The sequence below is a fragment of the Microtus ochrogaster genome, chromosome 1 (genome assembly GCF_000317375.1).
Source record: "Microtus ochrogaster isolate Prairie Vole_2 chromosome 1, MicOch1.0, whole genome shotgun sequence".
In the NCBI taxonomy this organism is placed as follows: domain Eukaryota; kingdom Metazoa; phylum Chordata; class Mammalia; order Rodentia; family Cricetidae; genus Microtus; species Microtus ochrogaster.
The window spans coordinates 75,373,038-75,383,593 of NC_022009.1; the positions used below are offsets into that span (position 1 = coordinate 75,373,038).

A 10,556-nucleotide genomic window follows, 5' to 3' on the forward strand; every position below is an offset into this window, starting at 1 on the left:
CTGAGCAGACGGCTCTCAAGCCAAGACATTTCATGTGTTTTTCAGCTGGATCTAGAGACAGATCGTCATTTATTCTAGCTGGCCTTTCATCACTGGCTCTTATTTTTCGGATGCTAACTTGTTTTAATTTTCTGAGATCACCAGCAAGCACTTATGTATAACAAAGCTCTCCAAATTGTGGTGCATATTTGAGGGACATATGAATTCTGGGCAAAAATCACTCTGGAACAAGAAAACACATCCTGCTATTTCTAAGTTGTGCCTCAGTGAGGCCAAAAAAAGAAGGAACTCTCAGATCATTACACAGTCACATGTCAATCACTTGAATAAATTGCAGGGGATTCAAATGCAGTAACAGTTAATGATACAAAAAACTTGCAAAAGTAATATGCCAAATTAAATGTTATGAATCTCCAGAAAGAGAGCTTATGCCAATGAAATTCAGAACAGTTTATTTTCCAAATATTATTCTTTTTGTGCAGGCAGATCTATGCCAGCAATTTGCTGGGATAATATGCTTTCTACACTGTGGCAGATTAACACAATGGGATCTAACGGTCTCTTAGCAACTGCAGGTGCATTTAAAGGCCTTTAGTGAAACTCCTTACGATGCAGGTCAATGCAGGAAAAGGGTGTTACATGATGATGCCAGAGGCAATCTTTCACAAAGTTTAATCCAAATTGGTGATGATTCATTGCTTCCTTTCAGAATTCTAAAAGTTTCATGCTGTTACAGTTCCAAATTCTGAAAGGTTACCTCATTGCTAGAGAATGTTTAACGGGTTGAACATCATGATACCAGATCTCAGAACTGGTCGTTAATAAGGGAAGACGCAAAGGTGTTGTGATGCTTCCCAACTAGACACCTTGCTTGGTGCCACAGTGTCCATTTCTGGAGATGGCATTTTGTGACTGAGAGAGAATTTCATCCACAGGTACTGAAAATCTCTTGACTGTTTGACGCATTGGCTCCCAAACACTAAGCCGCTGTGCTACGGACATGTGACAATCAGGAGAGGAGCTCTGCCATGCAGGCCTTCACTTCCCATCACTTACCTAGGTTCTGCCACATGCTAAAAATTTCACAACCCATGGTCACCCGCATATCACCGTACCTGAAATAGAAAATCAACACTGTTGTAATTTCCACAACAAAGTACTTGTATTTCTCTAGGATAGAATACGTCCTTCTGAATTAAAGGCAAGACATTTGAATTATAGATGTCTAGTGAACGTGTCTTAGTGACCCTAAAGAAAATATCCACATAAACTTATAACTTCTGGTTTCGATAATAACTTTGAATCCTGGATACCCCTCAAATGTTAATAAGTTCAAAAATATTGAAATTCCTCTGGAAACCCTGCTCTAATAAATGCTCCACTAGTTGTCATTTTCAGTGATGGCATTGTGACCCATGAATGACGGAACATCTTTAAAAGGCCTTACACCCCTCATTGGTACTTACTTTTCTAGCACCTTCTTCTTTTTGGAAGGTGTGAACATCTCCAATTGCAGACACAACTGGTTTATGAAAATGACAGCAAGGTAAAAGTAGGAATCCCAGATCTAAAAGAAAAGGACGATATTTAAATACTGTTGTGCTAGAGAAACATGGCGCATGAGTTGATGGAGTTGCTGACATTTGCTTCCGGAGCAGGAAAGGGATGGGAGAGAAGCCGGAGTCACTGTGTCCCAGTCAGTGCTGGCTACCAAAGCGTAGTTTGTGTGACGTCATTATGCCACAGTTGTTGCCATTACACAACACACAAATGACATTTTCTACACAGAATAATAAAATCAAAGAAATACTCTTTGTTGGGGAATATTATTTTAAGGTGTGTGACTTCTGTTTATGCTGCATTTGCTTAACTCTGTGAAGCTGTGTTACTGTGCCTGTCTGAAACACTTGATGGTCTAAATAAAGAGTTGAACAGCCAATAGCAAGGCAGGAGTGTTGCGGGAGGTCCCAGTGGCTATAGGCTGGAGGAGCGGAAGGACCTCCCGCAACACCGGAGAAAGGATAGGCAGGGCTGGCAGGCAGATACTATAAATAAAAGGAGAATGAGGAAGAGGATGAGCAAGAGAACAAGGAGAGGGGGACACCAGGGGCCAGATACACAGCAAGCCATGGAGAAGTAAGTAAAGAAAGGTATGCAAAAATAGAGGAAGACAAAAGCCCATAGGCAAAAGGTAGTCAGGATAATTTTAGTTAAGAAAAGACAGCAAGAAATAAGCCAAGCTAAGGCCAGGCATTCATAACTAAGAATAAGCCTTTGTGTGTGATGTTTTTTGGGAGCTGCCTGGTGGGTCCCCAAAAAGTCAAGAGTAAAACATTGCACAACAACTCTCTCTTTAGATATTGCTTAAAATCGGAGCTCTGTGGTGTGGCTGAAGGATCGATGTCTTGTTTTGCAGACAATACTCTGGGCATCTCCACACAGCCTTAGGTACTCCATTTCTGAGTGGATTAGTATTTGGAGCTTCTTTTGATGGAGAACTTGAAAAACCTGCATCTGTATCTCTGGAAATGCTAATCACTTTAAATTCACTTTGTATTTTAAAATTCCCTATCCAGACAAATTTCGACTCATAAATTTTCTTATGCCAAATAAAGAATCAGAAAGACATTAGAATAAAATTTCCAGAAATAAACAGCAAAAACCATGTAAGACATATGGAGTGAAACTATGTCTCCAGTGATGTCATGTCAAAAGAAAGCTAACTATGAGAAATAGGACAAAGGATATCTGTCATCTGTATGGAGGTCTCACAAATAAAACCAGGATGTGATTGAAACCCCCAAACAAAAAATTCCACGGAAAACATTTTTTAAAGGAGTGATGGTGTACCCTGGCACTGAAGTTGAAGGTCACCTGGCATGGGTGCTGGGAACCGAATTTGGCTAAGAGCAGCAAGCATTCTTAACTATTGCAACCCCTCTACCCCCCTCCCAGAACAACATTCATTCAAAGAAATATAGGCACGTGGCAATATTAAATTTTGCAAGAATGTACACTTAAAGGATAATTTACAAGGAGAAAGTAGTAAAGGAAAATAAATAGCAAACATCAGATGGCTCAAAATGTATTGTTTTGTTTTTCAAATAGCAAATGGCAATGGGTAGATGGAGGTGTTTGCAAAGCTGGGCTGAGATGTCACCCTGTGTCATGGACAGAATGCATTGACTTTTCATATTCAGGCCTCCTCTGTTCTGTGGATATTATGGGTTTTGTTTGTTTGATCAAGCCCAGGTTTACTTCATGCACGCCAGGCTAGAGTGCTTCAAATTTTCATTGCATTTGTGCTTTCTGTATTTTCTAGTTGTCAGATAATGAGTTCTCACTAAATGTTTAATGTTAAATGTGTTATTAAAAAAACAACAACAGGAAACAAAGATAACAAAACAGAACCATTGTTGAGGACGGAAGCCACAGCAGGCACTTCTGTCTACACTGTCATTTGCTTGCTATAAAAAAAAGCTGTGTGGGGAGGTAATCTAGAATAGGTGAACAGGCAGGAATATCACCAGTCATATTTCTGGGGGATCAAGAATCCTGCCCAGAAGAATCACACCAAGGTTTCAGAGTTTTCATAATTCATTGCCAAACTCAAAGCTAGGGAAGTGGTAATTTTGAAATTTTTTTCTTATTAACTCAAAAAAGTAATAAAAATCTAAAACTCTCAAATAACTACACTGGAACCACACCAGAATATAATAACTGAAATTTATGGTAACAGGTATGACTGACTCCCATCAGGCTGATAGGCATCACAACAACTCCAATGTGTCTGCAAATATAATAAAAAGTATCCCAACATTACACACAGCTGACACTATATTCTCCTGAACACAAATGAAGCACCTCTCTAAGACACAGCACAGATCTCACACAGCTAAGCAGGACAGTTGTGGGCTGGATACTGACCTTATACTCAAAGTTCTCATTTAAGAAGTTCTTCCGCAGTGCATCCGAGAGGTACAAGACTGTGGTGATGATAACACTATAGTGATAAAAAAGAACACACTAGAGCTGAAATTTCACATTAGTGAAAATCAGTTAGTAGACAAGAATAAAGCACATTTAAAAGAAAATGTCCTCCAGTAAGCATGTGGATTCAAAATGAAACACACACACACACACACACACACACACACACACACACACACACAAAAATTTATTAGTCAATTTCTTCACAAAACGATATATAGGAATATTTACAAACTAAAATAATTCTAATGTAAATATACTCATATGTTGGTGGTTTATAACACCTAAAAAAATTAAATTTCCAAATAGAGCAAAATCACTTAATGTAAACATCACATTCTGTATTTAATTACCGTGAATGACTGAGGGCCTAAAGATGTAATGCGCAGATAAGGAGACAGGATGTATCTTCCCTTTAATAGATGCCTTCACTCTGTTCTTTCCCATGTAAGGTGCTAGAGGACACAGAAGGACTATGGGAGGTGGAGTCACACAGGAGGCCAGACTAGCACTAAGGAGACAATTCCTGTCCAAGTGTCTATAACCCCTGTGGACCAAAGAGGCACAGCAACTCCAAGACAGAGGCATCTCCTTCGGGCAAAACATGGGACAGCCCTATGTTCTTAGCTAAGCATGCCACAGCAATATACAGCTATATTTATCTTGCTTGGGAGAGTAATAAGGAATCATTTAGTGAATATTCTCACCTAGTACGAAACAGAGTGCAGGTGGCTTTGGAAGTATGCAGCATATGGAAACTGATAATTCAGGTGTGGACCAACCGGATGAATTTATCTGATGAAGATAAACCTATCTAACAAGGCTTACAGGACCACTGACTCTGAAAACCAGTTGCCTGTATCCGTGATTTCCCTCACGTGCCACTTTCTTTCTCCCTTAGGACAGCTCTGGCCGTATTCCCACTGCTGTGTGTTTAATATCATGTAAATATTCCATCTATTGGACACACACATAGCTGTGGATGGTCAGGAAGATGATTTCTGCTTAAGGGTCAAAGTTCTGATGAATAAAAATAATACTAGGATATTTTATATTACTCAGACTGACATAGGATTCTCAGTCACAAAAGACAACCTTTTACACAGACAGTTAACATTCCACTCCAGGTGTTTTGCTGATTCCAGGTCAGCATAGAAGCAACTTTAGAAAACAGAACTCCTTGTCTAGCAACTGAGACTCTCTGCACATACTCTCTACCACTCAGGGTTCAGCTCTGTCTGGGAAAGTGCATGGCCAAGTGTTATTCACTGGCCAGTCAATGTGACATTCCTAGCCTAAGAGAAACAACCGGACTCATCTGTGTTATGACAGTGGGCTTGGCTGTGATAGAGTAGGAGCGACGTTGTTGAGAGAAGGCAGCCATAGAGAGAAAGGGGTGTGAGAGCTGAAGGAGAAGTGTGAAAGAGTGAATGAGTGTGTAAAGAGTGAATGAATGATGTAGATGTATGTGCATGTGTGTGTGAGTGTGAAAGAGCTGCTGCTACGCAGAGGAGCTGTGCCTAGGAACTGTGTAAAGTGAGCATGGTGAGAGAGCTATGGAAATGAGATGTATAGCTGGGGCTGTGTGGAGATTTGTAACTGTGTGGAGGCAAGGAAGATGAAGCTGTATGGAAAACAGATGCGGAAGAGAAATGTATGTAAAAGGAAGATATAGTCATGTGAAAAGAGATGAAATTGAATATAGAAACAAGTAACAAAGCAGGAGAGAGATATATGTATGTAAAGAAAGATTGTCAAGCAAGAGAGATTATTTAAGTTGAAGTAAAAGAAGGTTACCACCTGGAAAGTGTGTGCTGGTTCCTTTTCTCTTAGGTTACCAGCAGAAAGTGTGTGTTTCTTTATTTTCCCCTCAGATAGAAAGGTCTAGCCCTTGGCACTTTCATGGATTTCTTTTTACTTACCCTGGTGCTGACTGGGGGATGCCCCCAAAGTCAATTATAAGAGAGTTCTGTAATGATGTGGGATTCCCCTCTGCATACTCTGAATACCATTGGCTAATAGATAAGGTGCTTTGGGCCTATTGCAGCACAGAATAAGGCAAGGTGAGAGTTCCAAGCTGACAGGGGAGGAAAGAGTAGGCAGAATTAAAGAGACACCATGTAACTGCTGCCAAAGGAGACAGACGCCCAGAAATTTACTGAAAAATCATGAGCCTCATGGTGATGCACAGATTAATAGGGAAGGGTTGATTTAAGATATAAGAGCTAGCTAGAGCTATGCATAAGCTAATAGGCCAAGCCATGTTTTAATTAATAAGGTTTCTGTGTGCTTATTTTGAGTCTGGGCAGCCAGGAAACGAATAAACAGCCTCTGTCAACAGAAGCCCTGTGTACATATATGTACAAACACTTTTGCATAAATCATTGTACTTTTAAAAGTATTTGTTACCAAAGTTAAGTATAAGATAAACATGTAAGACAGAATTGCTGTGGTTTCCTCAGCACCCCATGGCAGACATCATAAACCAATTCCACAGTAGAGAGAGGAATTACTTCAGATGATAGTATAGAATGGTCATTTGCAATGATCCTCCCCAAAACAATGAGGAAATCATTGAGGTTCCCAAAGGATTTTACCCCATGATTATAAATCATTAATATCAGAAGAGGAAATGCTAGCAGGTTAAGAAGTGGCTCTTCACCCATCACATAGATCACTGGGATTCTAGGTTTAATGAGGGAAGTTCTGGAGGTGCAGCCTGGAGACAGAATGTATGCTTGGCAAACAAATGAATTCCAAAACCGCAACCAGTCAAAATAAGTAAAATGTGTACTGTGTGTGCACATGTTTGTCTGTGTCGGTGCAGGGGTCAGAGTTGGCTGGCAGCAGTTTTTATCACTCTCATCATTATTCCCTTGAGAAAATGTCCCTCCCTGAACCTGGAGATCACTGATTTTTAGCTAGGCTACCGACTGTCAAGGTATAGCCATTCTTTTGTCTCTGTCTTGTCCACACCCAGCACTGGGGTCACAGGGCTACACGTCCACCCACATCTACTATGGGAGTCTAGAAATCTGACCTCAGATTCAGTGCCAGTGTAGCAAGTACCATTATTTACTGAGTTTTTTATTCTTAATAGATAAGTACAAATTTGTGCTTGATGTTCAATAGAAAAATTCATTGTCCTGCTCCTCCTGCCCTGGCACACGAGTCTGTCTTGGATTAGTACTTGGAAGCAAGAACCTCTACTACTAATAAAATTTAGCATATTTGCTATTTCCACACCTGAGCCTAAGGTCCTGGAAGAGGCTCACTAACGAAAAATTCCAGTTGAGAAAAGCAATTCCACAGAAGAGAAGAATTACAAAATTATTTATGTGCTAGGTGTTGTAGTTTGAATGTAATTGCCCCAATAATCTCATAGGAAGCGGCACTACTAGGAGGTGTGGCTTTGTTGGAGTGGGTATAGCCTTGTTGAAGGAAATGTGTCATTATGCAGACAGGTTTTGAGGTTTCCTATCCTCAGAACACTGCCCAGAATCTACTTCCTGTTGCTTTCAATATGTAGGACTCTCAGCTTGAGCATCATCTCTGCCTGCATGTTGCCATGTTTCTCACTATGATGATAATGGACTGAATCTCTGAATGTGTAAGTGAGCCCACTCAATTAAATGGTTTCCTTATAAGAGTTGCCATGGGCATGGTGTCTCTTCACAGCAGTAAAAGCCTTCACCAAGACACCAGGTCATAAACACAGATAATATTCATGTGGCTTGAGCTGCATGCATTGACAATTAACATGGGACCTCTGTGGTCTAGGTACTATGACCACTGGCATATTAAAGTCTCAGACAGTTGGGCTTTCTCTGGAGATTATATGTGTCTAGGACACCCGGCTTTGTAGAGCTTCCAGGGTATTTTTGGTGAACCTGGAGAGCCACCATTCTAGATCAGCACCATTCTTTTCCTACTTCAGTGGGTACCTGGTAACCTAATTAACATTCAGATAATGAGTCAGGCAGCCTGGAGTAATTCTTGGAAGCCTGTCTCTCTAACAAGCTCCAAGTGATAGCAATGCTCTTGTCTGTAAAGCATCCTTTGAAGACCAATGCTCTAGGGCAATGGAACTCAACCTTCCTAATGCTGCAACCCTTCAAGACAGCTCCTCATGTTTTGGTGACCTGCTACCGTAAAGTATTTCATTACTAAATATCACTATTATTATGAAATATAATGTAAATATCCAATACGCAGGGTATCTGATATGCAAGTTCGGAAGAGCTATAACCTGAAGGTTGAGACTCACAGCACTAGAGAATCCTAAATCAGAACAGCATCCCAACACTTTCTGCCTCTGCAGTCTTCTGACTGGGATTTCAGCAGTCTTAGGGTCTCTAGTGCAACATGTAGTCTTGTTGCTAGACTGATGACCTTGGCCCTTATCTGACCTGCCTGCTCTCCTGTTACAGGGACACAGGATGCAGGCTTTTCATTGAGTCTGGAACACACTAGAGGCTGAGAAAGTTATGGTACCAAAGTAAAACTATGAAGTAAGGACCATGATCTAACTTCATTAATTGACCAATTTAATATTTATGCAATTTTTACTAAGTTAAAAATGATAGGTTACTTTCTTAGAATTTTATGACCATGGCAACTCTGATAAAGGAGAAGATTTAATTGGGTGGCTTACATTTTCAGAGGTTTAGTTCATTGTCATAATGATTCAACATGGTATCATGCAAGCAGACATGCAGCTGGAGACAGAGCTGAAGCCCTACATCTTGGCTTGCAGGCAACAAGAAGTCATCTGAGTGCCACACTGAATGAAGCTTGAGCAAAGGAGACCTCACACTCCACCCCTACAGTGGCATAATTCCTCCAACAAGGCCACATCTACTCCAGCAAAGCCACTATTCCTAACACTGCCACTCCCTATGAGCTTCTGGCTACCAATACATTCAAACTACTGCAGTATAGGCACCTTTGTAAGACTTCCCAAATGAGTTCAAATATTGATAAATAGATATTTTTCCTCAGTGAGGGTGTATAATATGGCATATGAATCTGGTTTATGTGTTTATTATGATGGAGAGTAGGACCCAAAAGAGGACTTCTCAAGTGCGGGAAGCTCCTCAGAAGACGCTACTTCATATGCTTGCCATTTATGCTTTCCAGCTCATCACCGGGCTGGAACTCACTATTGAGCCCCAGCACAAAGTCCCCAAGCCAGCTAAAGGAATTCATGTTTCATTGTTCCATTGTGCAAAATACTTGGAGTTGGAGGATTTTCTTCACTTGTTCTCCATTATTTAAAGCCACATGGCTCCTCTGGCTTCATTCTTTTCTTCAATTTTGGAACATGGAACTATTTCTGATTTCAAATGCTCCAACCTCAATCACTGAGAAAAGTTTGCAACTTGCTACCAAAACGGCCAGATCACTGACTCTGCCACAGACAATGTGGGCACAAGGATTGCTCTGACAATGCCAATCTCCATGGGCATAAAATGATGAGATCTAATCAAGGAAGAGGAATTGGGGCACAGGGAATACAATTTATTGCTTTGGGTGTTCCAGCTGTACCCTCATTCTGTGATTAAGAATTATCTTCTCTCTCTTCCCTGATTTCTTGCTTTCTTACTCCATAGAAAACTTATCTCTTGGAATTTGTTCTTTCAAAAGTGATTAAGACTAGAATCTGATGAAGAATAAGCCCATGTTCAGTAATCACACGGAGACTAAGAGAAAGGCCCTGTAGAGTCTACAGAGTAGAGAAACTTGACTATCAACAATGTTGCTCCCCTCACACCTAAACCTTTTTGAAACAGGTTTAGGTCCCACTAAGTAGTCCTGGCTGGCCAGGAACTCACTATGAATTGCTTTGAACTCATAGAGATCTGAACACCTCTGTCTCCCGCGCACTGGAATTAAAGGTGTGCACGATCATGCCCGGCTAATGTGGATGCTTATACATTCAAAAGCTAACAAAATAAACCTGGAATTCAACTTCTCTCTAAGTTGAAGCATTAAATGGGGACAAATAGATGAACAGGAGGATTCTTGGGGCAGATGAAAATCATGAACAGTTATCAGGGGAATTAAAATTAGTTGATCTAAGCTGGAGTTCTGAAACTCCAGCATGCATGAGGCTCACCGAAAGGACAGACAGTAGCCCTCACCTGTGGCCTGCTGAGTATGTACTGCGGCTGACAGGTGATTCTGGCTCATGATGACTGTCCTCTCTTGCAGGAAGGATTGGTGTTACAGACAGAAGACAGGGTCAGAAGTTAGAGTTCAATGACAGTAGGGGCTTTGGTCCTATCTGCCCTGGATCTAGTCTGACATGAATGACCGTAGCCTTACCACTGTGTTTGAACTGTGCTGTGTAATAATGATAGATCAGCTGAGGTTATTCAGCAGGTTAGCACAGGTGGAGGGGTCACAACCCTATCAGGAAACCAGGGAAAGGAGTGACCTTCCTTCACCAATGCAGCACGCAGAGTGGGAGAGACAAAAGAGAAGCAAGAAGCATCCTTGGTCTCTTCCCTCAAGGAACTACAGCATCAGTCTCAGGGTCATCTCCATTTTAACCAACTCAGTCT

General features: G+C 41.0%; 1 protein-coding gene across 3 annotated transcripts in view; it reads right to left on the reverse strand.

Moving 5' to 3' along the window:
* Dock4 (dedicator of cytokinesis 4) overlaps nucleotides 1-10,556 on the reverse strand; it is a 393,633-nt gene that overhangs the window by 70,617 nt on the left and 312,460 nt on the right. For all 3 annotated transcript variants that reach the window (XM_013347825.2, XM_026782419.1, XM_026782413.1), the window contains exons 28-30: nucleotides 3,928-4,003; nucleotides 1,467-1,567; nucleotides 1,057-1,115 (exon numbers count right to left, since the gene is read on the reverse strand). In XM_013347825.2, the coding sequence (XP_013203279.2) occupies nucleotides 1,057-1,115; nucleotides 1,467-1,567; nucleotides 3,928-4,003 (236 nt within the window). The remainder of the gene's footprint in view (nucleotides 1-1,056; nucleotides 1,116-1,466; nucleotides 1,568-3,927; nucleotides 4,004-10,556) is intronic.